Source organism: the organism of the source record quoted next, unplaced genomic scaffold (assembly GCF_019419815.1).
Source record: "Pyrus x bretschneideri cultivar Hongxiangsu unplaced genomic scaffold, Pyrus_bretschneideri_v1 Contig273, whole genome shotgun sequence".
Classification (NCBI taxonomy): domain Eukaryota; kingdom Viridiplantae; phylum Streptophyta; class Magnoliopsida; order Rosales; family Rosaceae; genus Pyrus; species Pyrus x bretschneideri.
In genome coordinates, this window is record NW_025999583.1 from 1 (window position 1) to 17,589 (window position 17,589).

General features: G+C 35.9%; 1 protein-coding gene across 1 annotated transcript; it reads right to left on the reverse strand.

The window, feature by feature from the left end:
• Nucleotides 1-184: 184 nt before the first annotated feature.
• LOC103967239 (cyclic nucleotide-gated ion channel 1) lies at nt 185-9,137 on the reverse strand. The gene is made up of 8 exons (XM_048588110.1): nt 8,946-9,137; nt 8,795-8,866; nt 5,863-6,307; nt 5,568-5,762; nt 1,714-2,051; nt 1,499-1,610; nt 1,292-1,378; nt 185-1,018 (listed from the first exon to the last, which is right to left on the reverse strand). The coding sequence occupies exons 1-8, from the start codon at nt 8,981-8,983 to the stop codon at nt 548-550; spliced, it is 1,758 nt and encodes a 585-aa protein (XP_048444067.1). The 5' UTR covers nt 8,984-9,137; the 3' UTR covers nt 185-547.
• Nucleotides 9,138-17,589: the final 8,452 nt, after the last annotated feature.

Below are 17,589 nucleotides of genomic sequence, written 5' to 3' on the forward strand. Positions count from 1 at the left end.
TTGATTTTAAAAATATGTGCCTCATGATTTTGACACTAGAAATACTAGAAGAAGATTCTTATATATTTATTGTGGCCAAATTAATATGTTTTAAGCACAGAGAAGGGATAAAAATTTGTACATTTTATTTTCTTGTGAAAATAATGTGTAGGAAATAACCCCATTTGTTTATCGCCCTAGGCCATTAAAAACTCAAAAACTGCCTTGAAATAGTGAATTACCATACAGAACATCAAGCACGATATATAAGGTTTAGAGCTTTCCATGCCTAATAACTTAAACCTCATAACTGCAAATGTTTCAGACCATGACCAACATAAACATATCTTTGAGAGAAATGGTATTGTGGCTACCACTGCTTAATTATTGAAACGTACGGCTAATTCTCAACCAGTAATAATATTATTTTGAGGCCAGAGCTTATACAAAATCTACGCAGCTAGGTTGTGTATGGAACTCTTGGCCATAAAGCGTCTATACTTCGACGTTTCTGAAGATACTAATTACTTGCTGCAGATGGCAAGGTCTTACTATTGTCATCCCCTATTTAAGCCAGGGACGGAGGCGGACGTCGTTGCGCCTTGGTATGGAAACGAAGAACAGCAGAAAGTGTCACCTTCTCCACCTCTTCAGGATTGTTACGATTATGTGGTCTGAGTAGAGAGACTACAGTTGCCAAGTCCTCGGCCATGAGCACAAATGCTTCTACTTTTGTCCGACTTTTGACATGTTTGCTGGAGACTGGAACTTCGGTGAAACAGTCTGATGCCCAATCGAGAAGCTCTTCCCCGTAAAAGTCACCTTCCCTGAGGAGCTTGATGGCCATTGATGAGATTCCTTGCCCAACATGACTATCACTCGACGCGTAGGTCCACAATGTCCCTTTGATAACGAACAACATGCAATCGAGTGGATCTCCTGTTCGAAAAACGAAGCTGTTCTCAATGTACGTCGCTGGCTTTAGATATTCGCACATCTTCTTCCACACTTTTTCATCCATGTCTTTAAGCATTGGTATCTGTAGTATACATACACAGGTTAATCTACTGTACTCTTTAATTTGAACAGTAATTTTGTAATGAATGTAACATTAACCTAGTTTTAGTAATAACAATGTGATTCTGTGTTGTTAACTAACTTAGCATTATTGTATAACTATGGACTATAAACTTTAAGATTATAGTGCAATCTTATCATTATTGTAATTCAAACATCGAATGTTAACATCATTTTGTTTTAAAACAATGTATTCCATAAATTAATGGTGAGAGATAGAGGTTGAGGAACATACTTTCTTAAGTGCTTTTTCAGCTTCCTGTTTTTTTTTACTTTGTCGTCTCATGTCCACTGTTTTTGTAGCTCCCATCAGTATAAAAGCCTGTCTCGCCACAAATCAAACAATTACTTAATATACTCGAAGAATGATCTCCGCAGTCCCAACTCCCAAACACAGAAAAATTGTCGAAAGTTAATGTACAGAGAGACTTAATATACCAACCTCCACGTTTCCAATGAGATATACAAACAGTAGCAAGCCAATGACTGAAATGAGAATCGCAAACAAGTTTTCCAACACATACGTACTTGTGACCAGATTTGTCCCAAAATTACTGCAAAATATTAGACAATGTTGCCGAATTAGATAATCCCAAAAATTTTATTCGTTACATATTTTTCTGAAAATTGTTGGTTGCCAATGGATATATAATGTACCTTAGATTTCGCAAGCCCCACCAAAAGGAGTATACAAACTGCTTTCCGAACTCTTGATCTGGGTTTTCATTTTTAAGGGAATCGAGAAATATTCCAAAGTTAAATCGAGGTGAAGCACCATCTGGAGTATCCAACGGGCAACTATACTTTAGATATTCGGTCATATTTATTGCAGTAGAATTCACAGTAACCAAGCAAGTCTGGTTTAGAGGTCTGGTAGTTTGCGCACTATCGCAGTACAAAGTGTCCTCGCAATTACCAATACATTGTTTACAAGCCTCATACCAACATGATACCGCTCGTTGAATAGAAAAAAAGTACCAAAAAGCTCCGAGTACCTAAACCCATAACGTGCAAACAAAAAACTCTAGATATTAGTCTACCTGTTAGCATATAATTAATTAATCTAGAATTTTCTCGTAATTAACGAATGTAATATCAATGGTAATTAATTGATTTAGAACTTCTACCACATATGGGTTTTCTCAAAGCCTATATTTATTGTAAACATTATACATAATTAATCAAGAAGTTATATTTCTACCTAGTATCATTCCTCCACCAGAGTCTAGCAATCCAACCATATCATCTTTTTTGCAGGCAATAAAAAAAAAACTTACGGTCGTTCTCTTCTTGTAGGACTTTCTCACACCAACAATAAAAAATAAAAATAAAAAACAAATCACAGCAGCCTTTACTCCCTTATTGCAGTCTCACTCCCATAGTTTCTAGGGTTTTTGTCTTGATTCTTCTCCTTTCCTTAAGGTACCGTTTGGTACGTGGGACGGGACGGAACAGAGTGGGACAAGGTGTTCCGTCCCACATTTGGTGCGCCTAAAACGGGTGGAACGAGCTGTTCCACGGGACGAGTTTTGGGTGAATTTTCGTTCCACCTCACCCCCTTGGAACGACTCGTTCCACATCCGTGGAACACAAAATTATAACCTCTCCGTCTCCTTCTTCTTCCTCCTTGTTTCCATCCGAGGGCATCTTTGCTCCCGCTCCGTTCCGTTCTGTCCTGTCCCGTCCCGTCCCGTCCCGTCTACATACCAAACGATACCTAAATGGCGTCTTCCACCTGTCATGTCTGAACTTCCTTCTTGCCTGAATTCTTCCAACATTATTTCAAATCTATGACTTAGGTACTGATTTCTTGCTTTTTCAAGGTGTAAGGATGGGTTTGTCCTTTGTCCCTGTCGTTTACTGTCTCCGATGTCCACCATGCCTTTACCGCTATTTCATCATCCACTTAGCACCAATGACTTGGTCGTCCTTCGTCGCCTGTCATGTCTCGCTTAGGTTTTGATATCAAATCAATAAATTTTTTGTATGGGATGCGCTCTTAGCAAATCAAGGTAATTTTCTATTTATTCTAATACTAATAATCGTGCTTTCTCTTTGTTTTATATCGTTCATTCTAATGTGTGATGTCTCTTGTTGCTTATGTTATAGTTTTTTTCATTATATTTTATTCAACGATCATTTTTTTGCTACTCCTGGATCTATCTGAAACGAAAATTGGAAATTTTTGATATCTTTAAAATCTTTGTGGCTATGGTTTGTAATATCTTTCAAGCTACTATTCAAGTTCTCCAAAGTGATAAAGGTACGAAGTATGTTAATCAATGTTTTTCTACTTTTTGTCATGAGTTGGGTATTGGATAACGCTACTTTTGCCCCCACTCACAAAAAAATGGCTTGCCAAATGAAAGCATTGCCATATAGCCACCTTAATACGAGCCTTACTCTACACTGCAGGGCTCCCTTGTGAATTATGGGCTAAATATGCCTTCACAACCGTCCACCTCATTAATCTTCTTCCTACCTCTCTCCACACCTAATTTGCAGTTACAAACCTCCACCGAGGGCCCAACTTCTGCCAGATCCAGTCTTGCAACCTCCCACTACTTCTCTTGTGCGGTCCAGTCCATGTGTCACGCCTGGCCCATTTCTACCTACTGACCAACCAGTGTCTGACCCCTCTCCTAATTCCCAGTCCCACCGCCACTGTTCAGCCCCCAACTTTCCCAAACAGCCCAGCGCGCCAGCCGTCATCATCAATACGCTAGCTTTCGCACCAGCTCGCCCCGGGCCGGTTTCCAATGCGCTCACTTCAATGCCAAGCCCAGCGCTCAAACCACATTTCATCCGCCTCAGCAACCCACGTCCATAACATTAAGGCCCCACGACACAAACGCGTGTTTTCTCTTATGCTGCCGTGTCTGCCACCAGCACCAACAATGTCTCAGCGTCTCTTGCTGCCCCCTTCCGTCGCCTGCTTTGCGCTGACTACCTCCGTTGTTCAGTCCACTCGTCCCATGGTCACTCGGCTACGTGACGGCATCTCCAAACACAAAAAACTCGAATTGATATCACTGTTCGGTATCCTCTTTCTCATGCTCTTTTAGCGTCTATTGATTCTAGTAATTCTCAAGCTTCTAAGCATCCTGAATGGCGTTAGGCCATGAATGAAGAAATAATGCTTAACTTCGCAATAAAACATGGTTTCTTATTCAATAAGTCATTGTTAGCTTCTTACACACCAGTTTTATTTTTAGCTATCGAATTGAATAAATCAAACGAAAACACAGACAAGATTAAACATAGGTATGTTTGAAAGGTTAAAAAAGATTAATGTCTAAAACAAAAAATTAGTATTTTTTTCAAACATAGTTTAGTATTTTCTTAAAAGATTAAGGAGGGCCCATTTAAATTTTCGCACAAGACCTTCAAATTTTCACAAACGACCTTAATCGCGAGTTAGTTGACTCCTTAGAGTATCTTACTTGAACTTGCCTTGATATATCTTTTGTTGTCAATCATGTTGCTCAATTCACGAGTTCCCCTCGCATTTCTCATATGATTGCAGACAAACTGATTCTCTGCTATATCAAAGGTACTATGGATTTGACATCACTTTGACTCCTTAACTTGCTTCTGATTTGCTTGTTCTAACATAAATTGAGCGAGTTGTCTAGAAACTCGCCACTCCACCACAGGCTACCGCATTTATCTTGGCACCAATCTCATCTTTTGGTGCTATAAAAAGCAACCGACAATGTCTTAATCTATCTTTAAACTTAAATATAGGTCCCTTGCTCATCAATGTGCTAATTATACTACGTGGCTTTATTTTCTTCTTCGCGAGTTTGGTGTTTGGCTATCCTTTCCAATTCTACTTCATTGTGACAACCTCAGTGCCACCTATCTTGTTACTAATTCAGTTCACCATGCTCGTACTAGCTGCATTGACCTTTTTATCATTTTGGTCGTAGAAATGTGGCTCTTTATGGTCATCCCGTTTGTTACACCTCTTCTGCTGATCTTCTTACTAAAGCTCTTCATCAACCGCATCATGGTGTACTTTGTTTCATTCTCGTCCAATCAGGATTGTCCAATTGTAGGGGGTGGTGAGTGGTGGTGGTGGTGGTTGTGTTTTTTCTTTGAACAAACGATAATATTTACACAAAGAGAAGTGGGAGAGTGGGCTAAGCCTCACAATGTGGTTCAAATTCGTCTTTGGAAAGAATCGAACCTATGACCTCTCACTTACAAGTGAGAAGGAATACCACTAAACCGTAGTACTAAATGGCATGGAGGTGGTGTTAGGATAGAATTAATTAGTCTAGAATCTTCTCCTTAATTAAGGCAACGTAATATCAATTGTAATTAATTTAGAAATCCTACCACATATGAGTCTTCTCAAACCCTGTATATTATAAACGTTCTACATGATTAAGTTAAAGAGTCATGTTTCTACACTATCATTTTCGAAAACAACGGCATTGGTCCATAATCCAACATTAGTAATTAACAAAGTAATAAAATATAATGACAATTGAGTTGAAACTTACGTGTCCGGCAAGAACGTAGAGAAACAAGTTGAAAAGACCCTTAGCCCATCTCCCATTCATCCTTTTGAATGCCTTGGCCGACAAGTGAATTCGAAGAACCCTCGGAACATATTGACCGAGAAGAAACACATTCACAAACGTTTTGTGTTCCACAAATCCTGAGCCTTCCCTTGGGTAAAACATTAGTATTATCAGCTGAAGAAAATGAAAACATAAACAAGGGTTAGGACATAGAACCATCAATTTCAGCTAGCTACCAAAAAAAAAAAATTAGAGTTTAGTTAATTTCTCTTACTTGTGGGAGGGGAATAAGAACTAAAACGTCAATTATGATGGATAACATATTCTGAATTATTTTCCTGGCAATGGCATATTGAATCAACTCTCTGGCATATTGAATCAACCCTCTGGCTTTCCATTTCTTACCGGAATTTCCCCCAGTTTGTTTCACTGCCTCGGACTGTTCATTTTTCGAGATATTCATTTTGAGGGCTAAAATTTCACATATCAAATGCACGAGGAAAATGACATCCGTGAGTGATCGCAAAACAAGAGCAACAATTTCCAACGTTTCGTCCGTATGAAGGCACTTTTCATCCTCTTTGAAATTCACAACATAAAAGAACAAAGGATCCAGAGAGACAGCAAATGCACAGGAGATCACAAATATACTGTTCCACATTCTAAGGTGAGTCCCCTGATCCTGACGCACATCAAAAATCTTCTTTATTTTTGTTATCCTGGGAAACACGCAACAAACAATGAATGAAATTCATATGCATTCACCCTAAATCCTAATAATGAGGCCCTCGAGCTAATAAATTAAACAAGATAAAATGAGATATAAATCCGATTCTAATAGCAGCTATTAGATGTATTTCAGACTTCTTCGCTAAAACAAGTATCCGTCCATAACGTAGCATAATAATGAATAATAATAATTTTCTAAGATTGACTACAATACTTATCTCTATTAATCTCTATTAATTAATAAAACCCTCTTTGTCAATCAAAAGAAGGTGAAAATACTACTTAATCTTCTATCACACACAAAAAAAAAATGATGGATAATAATATACTTTCACATGTTCAAATATTACTTTTTTTTATTGAAACCTCACCTACAGGTCAGATGATGTTAAAATACCTTCAATATTTAAAATAAAAAAATAAAAAACCAAAAACAAAAATCTCCCACTCCCCCGCCCCCCCCCCCCTTCTCATTTTCTAAAAAAAAATGTATTCATACACACAAAGTGTGTAGGAAAATGTTAGTATATATTTAATAGAATTACTATCTAATGATCAAATATAATTCATGTGAACAGTGTAAACCACCACAAGAAGTCTAAATGAAATCAGACTACTACCAAAATATTTTAGAAATTTTCACTGTACACAACAAAATACAAAAACTACCTCTCTTTTTTTTTTTTTTTTTTTTTAAAAGGCCAAATCTCACTTTGATATTCTGGATGATAAATCTACATATTGCTATTTGTCAATTTTCCGTCCCGAATTTGTGTTGAGCTTCCAATTTTCTCCTAAACTTTAATTCTAGCCAATTTTTCCCTACCCTAGGATGTTAATTATTGGAATTTTCATGTAATTTTCTATCTATTTTGGTCATATGGCAAATGTTTGAGGGTTATAAAGTAATTTTATCCTTCATGTGGACAACATATTATTATTTTCTTCTTCTTCTTCTTCTTCTTCTTCTTCTCTTCCACTAGTTGACTCCGTACACTTTATGTTTGAATTATTCATGGAAGTTTAATTAGGAGTTACAAAGTATTGGCTTTGCACCCAATTTAACAAAACAAGAATACGTTTTTGCCCTTATATAGTTGGCATAGGTTATCTGCGTGACTAATTGAAAAATGGGGCTTTTAGATCTAGGTTCAAAAACATAGATGATTTTTAGGAGTGAGTCCAATTATCTAATTACATGTTTTTATTTCTTTTATACTCATTTTATATTTTTTAAAATATTAAAAATCAATTAAAATCTTCTAATATTATGCATTTTTCAACTCCAAAAAATCTAATTAATATCTTACAACAAAAAAAAAACTAATATACTAACATAAATTATCTACAAAACATTGTACCTTAACTCAAGTAACAAATACATGAATATATATATATATATATATATATTATACCTATAAGTGAGATAGGAAATCTAACTAAAAGGTAGGAAAAAAACATAACATACCTACAAGCAAGACACATGAATCTGTGACACGTTGATTATAAAAAAGAATTTGTCATATAGATACATAAAAATAATTAACCTGTGATATAGGTTGATTATAAAAATTAAAAATAAAATCTATAAATGGGGTTTAAAGCAGGAGGAAGAACAAGAAATAACAAAAAATAAAAATAAAAAGAAATAATCAAAGAGATAATTAAGAAGAAATTTGATTTTTATAATAAATCTTATCATTGAATAGATAATTATTGATAATAAAATAATTAAATTTAAGGAATTGGACTTATTTTAATAAATTGGACTATTCTTACTATTGGCTAAAAAAATTGGACTTATATCAAGTTTTCCCTTGAAAAATTAGATGAAAATTTCAAGATCTAACACCAAAGGAAAATTGACTATTTATAAAAGTTCAAGAGATAATCGGCTAATATTAAAACTCAATGGAGAAATTGGCGCTACACAAGTTCGCATAAATCAACAATTAGGTCATATATGTATATATATTTCTTTTCTGAAAGGAAACGATTTCATTAGAACTTCAAATCAAGTAAAGCTAACTTGAAGGAGGGCATCCTGAAGAAATGCAGGAGGGACCTCACTCCAAAGTAATATTATATATGATTTTGTGTATATTTGTAGCCAATCCCATAAATTAGTATAAGGGTGAGTTTGTCTATGTTGAATGTGACGCAACGTTTCCTTGGAGGAATGGTTATGAACGGGTCACTGTGTCTGTGTTTGTAGAAAGAAGTTTGTCTTTGTTAAAAGTTTTCACTGAAGTCAACTCCTCACGTCTTTGAAGTCTGAATAGTGAATCAAATTGGCTACCATATGCAACTCCGATGCCAGCTACTGCCTCTCATCCGATTAGATGAGTTCCGTAGCCTCGCTGCCGGCGCCACTATGTTGTATTCGGCGTTTTAAAATTTAAAAATAAAGGAATAGAAGGTGTTGTAATAGCCATATATAATCAAGTGTAGCGTTTCAAATAACATAAATTTCGTACACATTTTGGGACTCTCCGTGGATTTCCAACGCTTTATCATTCCCACCGCTGCGCCATGGTGCGCTGCTATACCTTGAGAGTGACAAATAACAGCAAGCTAAGATAATTCGAAATACTGAGAGAGAGAGAGAGAGAGAGAGAGAGTACGAACCTGTCTGTTACTGCCTGGTTCTCCATATCTGGATCCATAATAACTTAAATGTATATGGACTCAATGACCTTGATGATGAGTAATAAAGATTACCTAATAAATAGCTACGACGAGGTTTTCAGTTTACTCGGTGGAGAGAGACTGGCAGGCAGAGGGATAGCATTTGGGTTGAGTGGCAGAAGCTGAAGCTGCTAGCTGCATTGCCATTCTATTTAATAAAATTCAAGTTTGTCTTTTTATATGACGTAAGTCATTTTATAATATACATTTTACTTAAAAGTGAGAGGTTTTAGATTCGAAGCTCTTGAATGGCGAATTTGATACCAAATTAGGTTGTCCATTGTGTGGCTTAACCGAACTCTACATCCTCTTAGTGTAAAAATATCGATGTATTAAAAAAAATAGTTTAGTGGATAGGATCCACCAACACATTTGAGATTCACATTTATCAGATCATCTCCAATCTTTGGGTTAAAACCTAAAACTTTTAACCCATAAACAATTTTTCTTCTCCAACCCTTTTGGGTTAAAATTTTAACCCAAGATGAGGATAATTTTTTTTCTAAAGTAACGCTTAAAAAAAATTATGTGGACTATCCAAATTTAATTTTATGAATATTTTAACCTAAAAATATTTATATTCCAATAAATATTGAAAAATCACTAAACTGACACCATGAAACTCGTGGAACATTACGAAAGTATAAGAAACACATAAATAATTTTTTTTAATTTCTGTAGCCGTTGGATTTAAATTTAGACTATTATATATATATATATATATATATTTTTTACCATTGAATTTGATCAAATTAGATCTGCACCGTTGGATTCAATGAATTTATAAATATATATATATATATATATATATATATATATATATATATTGTGGATCAGCCCCACTAACCCAGGATAAATCCTGGGCTAAATTTGACCCATAAATGAGTTTTGAGTTTAATGCATATTTGCCCCAAGGGTTGGAGCAAATTAGGATAAGTTTAAAACCTAAAATTTAAGTATTACCCCAAGGGTTGAAGTATGTCTTAAAGAAATTATACAAATTTATTTTACAATAAAAAACCCAAATTCGTAACCAGTGGAATAATGAGAGGCCCAACCCATCTCAAGAGACATATTTGAGATTGAAATAATGGGTTTGGCCTCTCATTATTTCAGTCCTGAACTCTAAATGAAGAGGCCCAACCCATCTCAAGCAAATTCCAGATATATGGCAGATGAATGTAGCTTGGGATGGCAAATGGTAGGTAGTTTCAGGCAGGCAGATGATGAAGTATGTGCCCTGTCACTAAACGGACGAGATTTCTATATTCCAACTAGAGTCATGCTTTCCTAAGGTACTCATTTTGAGGACCCATAAGAACCAAATGTATGTTAATTAAAAGATTATATTAGTTTAGATTCAAATGCTTAAAATATTTGACAATTTAATAAACCCAAACAAGAAAATGAGTTTTCTAATGGTTCATAGATTTTAAGTTGGATTTGGTTTATTAAGTTGTTAAATATTTTAAATCTTTAGATTTAAACTAATATAATATTGTAGATAATATGCATTGGTTGTCCTTAAAATAAAGATCATAGAAGAGTAAGACTGATTCGAACTATATCAACAAACAAACATGTAGAAAATTGGGCAACAATCAATGGAGTGGACTGGTCGGAATCGCTCTGGGAAACCAACTTGCAAGCCGAAACAAGAAACTTTTCTTATCTACTATATCAACAAACAAACATGTAGAAAATTGGACAACAATCAATGGAGTGGACTGGTCGGAATCGCTCTGGGAAACCAACTTGCAAGCCGAAACAAGAAACTTTTCGTATCTTATTCCATGTGGGCCTCAAACCCAATTAGTGGCCCAATTTTTAATTCCTTTTCTGTTTGTTTTTCTCTTCTTATTAGTGGTTTCTTTTTTATGGTCAGTTTTGGCATAATCTTGAATTTTAAATTAACTTGAAGATGCTTTGAATGGCTCAGAATAAAGGAGGGGAGAAGACTGAAGGGGAGAAAATTCAAATCCTTACAATAGGTAACACATAATTATTGAATCTCGTTATTCTTATCTTCTTCCATGTGGGCCTGAAACCCAATTATTGGCCCAATTTTTAATTCCTTTTCTGTTTGTTTTTCTCTTCTTATTAGTGGTTTCTTTTTTATGGTCAGTTTTGGCATAATCTTGAATTTTAATTTAACTTGAAAATGCTTTGAACAGCTCAGAATAAAAGGAGGGGAGAAGACTGAAAGGGCGAAAATTCAAATCCTTACAATGGGTAACACATAATTATTGAATCTCGTTATTCTATATTTAAAGTAATATTTTTTACGTAAACACATTATTCAACTCTCAACTTTCAGTTTTATTACTTTTCGGAACCAATAGATGCATTATGAAAGCACGTGGGTTTATTTGTTAATTATTGAAAGATTCAAGGTAGCCCGTCAACGTCAAAAACGTTGGATTATTTGTTAATTATTGTAAGATTCAAGGTAACCCACCAACTGGAAAATCAAGTAAAGAAGTCGATCACGTTGGAGTAGCTAGCTGTCTTTTTGTGTTTTTCTGGGTTAGTGGGATGTCTAGGATTTGACCACTAACCCTTTTTAACAACTGTTTGGTCTTTTTTCTTGCTTGGGTTATAGCCTTTTCCTGGGTTTTGCCTCCTTTGTCGTTCTGGACAGGGTTCTGCCCTTTTTAATACATTCTCCTTTTGGACCAAAAAAAGGGTTGGAGTAGCTACTAGCTAGCTCATGGGAATATTTTTAGGCCACCCTTAAATGACGGTTACGTGCATCTTTTTTATTATTGTTAGATGAATTTAAATCTTGAGTATATATAAGAGATAGATATAAATTTCAAAATTTTAACTCATCCAATGATAATAAGTAAGTAGTAAGTATTACAACCACTTAAAAGTGGTGAGCAAAAATGCACCTAACTAATGTTGGCGTGTGACATATGCATGACACGTGTGTGGGACCCACAAACCTAATTATTTTATGAATTTGGATTCTTCGCATGTTTTTTTCCTCAAAACTACACAAAGCTTACTACTTAGTACTACAGTCTAATGCTATTTATTTTCACTTGTAAGTAAGAGGTTTTATGATAGATTCTCACCAAAGGCGAATTTGAACACATTATTGCTAATCCATTATGAAGCTTAGACCACTCCCGACTCCCCACCTTAAATAGCAACTCCAACGTTGGTGAGCCCAGTTGCTCACCCAGTCGATTATCAACTAGCCCAGCCCTCAAGCCAAACGGTGCAATGCTGAAGTCACAGTGATGTCAACCATTATTAAAAAACTAAAACAAAAATTAATTAAAAATACAAAAAAAATTATGCAAACAATAGTTCTTGCACCTTACAACACATTTCAATGTTTTCAATTACTTTCAACTAATTTTTTTATTATTATCCAAAATTATAAATAAAAATATATTTTTTAAGATGCACTTGGACAATTACTCTTCACTAAGGGGATTGAGTTGCCTATAGCCCATGGGTTTTAATCGCAACAGGGCTTTTAATCGCAGTGTTTTTTTCCCCACAACATTATACAAGGCTTTTAATCCTAGCCATTGAAATTCATCTGATGGCCCTCAATCTGCCACGTAGTTTTAGTGATTCCAAATTTACTTGGTTTATTTTTTATCACCCTTTCACAACTGCCCACGACTGTCCACTTAGATTTCGGTGCCAGGGTTGCCTTCTTGTTCTTTTCCCTGCCTCTTCAGTCTTCTCACTAACCTGTCGGCGGAAGAGGACCTAACTCTGTTGAATAATTATCCAACGCAGCCATGGAAAATTCCTTCATACCAAGAAGGTTTTTTGTTTTTTAAAGAAAAAGAAAGCTTAAATAATAGAACCTTTAGGACAACCAGTACACATATGTTTGGACCTAAAATTACACCATCGGCCCGTGGTATCAAAGCCGTTAAGATAATTTTGTTGGCATTACTATTGATTTTAATCGTAGTAATTAACTTGAAGATGTCCTTAAAGCTTACAGAGATACGTGTGAGATTTTGTTGCAGAAAATTTATCCGGTTGTGAAGAAATTAAAGGAGATTGCACAGCTGGCTGCTTGCTAACCCCTCACAATTAATACGGCAGTGGAATGAGTCATGGAAGGCTTGCTGTGCAGCTTGATATCTAGTCAGTTGCATAGTTCCATATTTGAATGGATTTGCATGCAGAGCCACATGGAATAATAGGATAAAGGAAAATCAAGGTCTTAGATAATGATGACACAAGGAACCTAAGTAGGCTAGACTTTTTTTTTTTTTTATGGTGTTTTGATGATCAGATAAAGCATGGCTACTGATGGGTTTTTATGAAGAAATGAGAAGCCTAAGTGGGCTAGAAATGTGATGTGATAAGTGTGAAACCAAACGAGCGTCTAACAGTATCAGCCAATATTTTGTCTGATGTTAATTTGATGCTCTTGTCCCATCGTGGAGAAAATTGCTTGGCTTTTCCCTCAATTGGGCAATCAAACAATTTGTCTCAAATTTTGTTGCACTCGTGTTCTAACAGTTCCTGTTTAGAGTAGGCTAGGCCTTGCTTAAGTGTTAGGTTACCGTCACAATTAAGATTTAGAGTAGGCTAGGCCTTGCTTAAGTGTTAGGTTACCGTCACAATTAAGATTTAAGTATTTAATAAAAAGTAAAGAGCATTCAAACTTACTTTAGGCATGGTAATCGTGTTGTGTTTACTGTGTTTGTGTCGTTTTAATGACATATCATATATTTTAACGGATTCTGTTGTATCAAACTCATTAAAATGAATAAAAAATATAACCCGACCTGAATTTTACATGTTAAAATTAACAAATACTATAACACGACCGGTTATTGACTTCATATTCCCACTTTAAGTTCCTGGCACCTTGTATTTGGCTATTTCATGTAAAAGAGGAGGGAATCTTGAGATGCAAAAGACTTATGAAAATCATTCCCGCCCAACTCTGCTGCCAAACAGTTGGAATACGCTGAGGAACAGTTTGCATTCTTCTGCAACTCTTCAACAGATAAACTCTTTGGATTAATCTTATTTTCCACTATTATCACATGTATTTTATTTTGTAAATTTGTCATTTGAGATAAGTCTATTTTGTAACTGATTGATTGATGTAAAGCTATATATACAACACGTACACTCACTCATGGTTAACTGAGGAGAGAGGATCCTCACTGGATCCTCTTTGTGAGGATCCTTTCTTCAATCACATCCGTTTATTATACATCGTGCGGTTAATTTTTATCAATTACTATTTATATTTTAAATAAAAAAATTTATAATAATTTTTGACCGCACGATACGATGAACGGATGTGATTGGAGGATAAGATTCTCCTGTTTGAGTCAAACTAAAGACTAAAGTGAATTACCATTGGAGTTACTCAAACCTCACCCCTTGAACAGTTATACGGCCGTTGCTGTGTAAACAACATTCGCCCTCTTGTCCAAAAAAAAAAAGACAACATTCCCCTCTTTTTCTTCCTTTGCATTCTCTCCTGTTCATCCTCCCATAAATAAGTTCCTATCTTAAAACAAAAAACTAGATGTATCCGGTTTAAAACATGTTGTTGCTGTGAAAGCTAGACTTGTGACTTGGGAAAGACGGAAATGTCTCTGTGAATCTTCAAGGCTTCAGAATGAGTGGATAACCACCAATTGTCTTCTTTTATTTAAAAAAAAAAGAAAAAGAAAAAGAAAAAAAGGTTTCCAACCTAGTTTTAGTTCTTTAACAATATAAGAAACTAATTAAGACAGAGATAATTCAACTGAAGTTGTTTTAAAATTACTTTTGGTCGACTATTACACATGAAAGGTTAAATGGATTGTCTTTTGCATTGAGAAAGATATGTTGCAAAGGCTTGATTTTGAACACTTGCAGTCGACTTAATTACTTAAACCACTTGTGCTAATGTCTTCTTGTTGGTTGATTCTCAAAACACATCTAACATCAAGCACTCTATGTAAGGTTTATATCACACATGATCGATACAAAATTAGAGAAACGCTATCCCGGCTAAATATCAACAATATTGTTTCCAGGCTAGAGCTGTACCCAGCTAGAGTTGTGTATGGAACTCTTGGCCATAATTTGAGCATCTCCACTTTGACCTTTCTCAATATACTAATTGACAGCTGTCAATGGCAAGCTCTCACCATTGACATCCGCTATTCTAGCCGGGGACAGGGCGGACACCGTCGCGCATTGTTATACACATGACGGATGGTAGCAAGTGCCACCGCTTCAGGACTGTTACAATTGTGCAATTCTCAATATGTTTTGCATCTGGAGACTACAGTTTCCAAGTCCTGGGACATGAGCACAAATGCTTCTACTTTTGTCCGTTTTGACATGTTTGCTGGAGACTGGAACTTCGGTGAAACAGTTTGCCCAATCGAGAAGTTCTTCCCCATGAAAGTGACCTTTCCCGAGGGGTTTGATGGCCATTGATGAGATTCTTTGCCCACCATGACTATCACTTGACGACGCGTAGGTTCACATTGTCCCTTTGATAATGAACAACATGCAATCGAGTGGATCTTCCATTCGAAAAACAAACTTGTTCTCACTGTATATCACTAGCTTTAGATGGTAGCATATGAACGTCAACACCTTTTCATCCGTCTTTAAGCACATTCACCTATATAATAACACATGCGGTGCACGTAGAGACATATATCATCAGAACAATATTGCAGTGAAAATGGATGCAATTAATAGAGGTGAGAGATTGAGTTTTGAAGAACATACTGTTCTAAGTGTATCCATGAAAAGATAGCGTTTTACAGATCTTTTGGTATGCCAGGGAAGAATAAGGAATGGGTTGTGGACATAATCTTCGTCTTTTTTCAATGCTTGCACTAGGCCATTCATGATTTCGTTCTTGATATCCTTAGGGAAATTATTTTCATGTGTCCACTTGCCACTACTACAATATATGCTATCACCGGCGGAGGAAAAACCGACGAGAAATCAAATTTCTGTCGAAAATTTGGCACAAATCCGACATTAAACAATGTAATGTCGCATTTCAATAGCGACACTATTGCTAGCGTCGCGAAAGGGCTTCAGTGTCGCTTTTTGAGCTTAATCCGCCACTACACAGCGTCGGTTTAAAGCGACACTAACCTTAACGTCGGTTTAAAGCGACGCATACTTACACGTGCATCAGCTATTTAATTATAAAGTATGCAATCTACCGTCGGTTTAAAGCGACACTAACCTTAACGTCGGTTTAAAGCGACGCATACTTACACGTCCATCAGCTATTTAATTATAAACTATGCAATCTACTGTCGCTTTTAATCGACATTATATTAAAATTAAATAAATAAAATATCCCTTAAACCGACGTTAGATAACAATTAAATAAATAAAATATAAAATCTAGTAACGGTCTTAACCGACACTATAATTGTTAATAATAATAAAAATAGATGGAAAACTGCATGCAATTTCAATTAATTCCAACTAAAATAAATTATATAATCAAAATTATAAATTTTAAGATCTAAATAAACATTAATGAAAATAAATAACAAAAACAATAGTGCCAAACTGTACATCTAACATTTCACATAAAATCCAAAAAGTCGTCCGTTGTAACAAACATTAAATCCGACATTACAAACATAACATAAAAAAACAAAAAGATAGAACAATTATAGTGTCGTATTTAACCGACAAGAAAAAGAACCAATTAAACTACCCAACCGAATCTGCGCCTGAACGTCGTCCAGATCCTTCTGCTTGAGAACCTTCTCCTTGAGATCCTCCTCCTTGAGATCCTCCATCTGATCCAAAAATCCTCGACAAGTCCACATCAAATCCAACACCTGCAAGCATTCCAGAAAACCCCCCAGCTGGAACTTCAGGAAAAGATCCACTAGGAGCAGCCATCTCAGGTCGATATACTGGCACTTGATAAGGTGGCTGCTGCATGTATGGCATGGGCGGCTGCTGCATGTATGGCATGGGCTGCACAGGCATCGGATACACAAGATATGGAGGTTGCTGATTATGGCCAGCATACGGATATGCAGAGGGAGGCTGACTTTGGCCCGACTGTTGAGGAGGTTGACTCTGGCCTGATTGTTGGGTTCCCGGGCTATACGGTGGTTGTGGCTGAAATCTTTGAAAAAACCATGCAAACAACTGATTTTGCTTGTTCTCTAGGTCCGAAATCCGTTTATTATTATTTTCGTCCCTCATTTTCAACTCATTATTTTGAGTCATCAGCAACGCCATTGCACTCTTAGATGATCTCCTGGAGGAAATTGATGTAGAAGATGAAGAAGATGCATAAGACACCATATCAGGAATCACACCATGACCGTATCCTCTGACTCTATTATGCCTCTCAGGACCCATAGTATCAACATAAACTTGGGTCCTAAGATCTTCATTATCCTCTTGGCCCGACTCAATCAATGTTTGCAGATTGCTCTCCATTGTTGACTTGCATTACAATTTTTAAAAACAAAAATTCAATCGTAAAACAGAAAAATAAGCTATAGATAATAAATACTAATAAAATCAAATACTAACACGAAAAAATCAATAACCCCTGTACGCTCCGATGTTTCATCAATCCATGTTT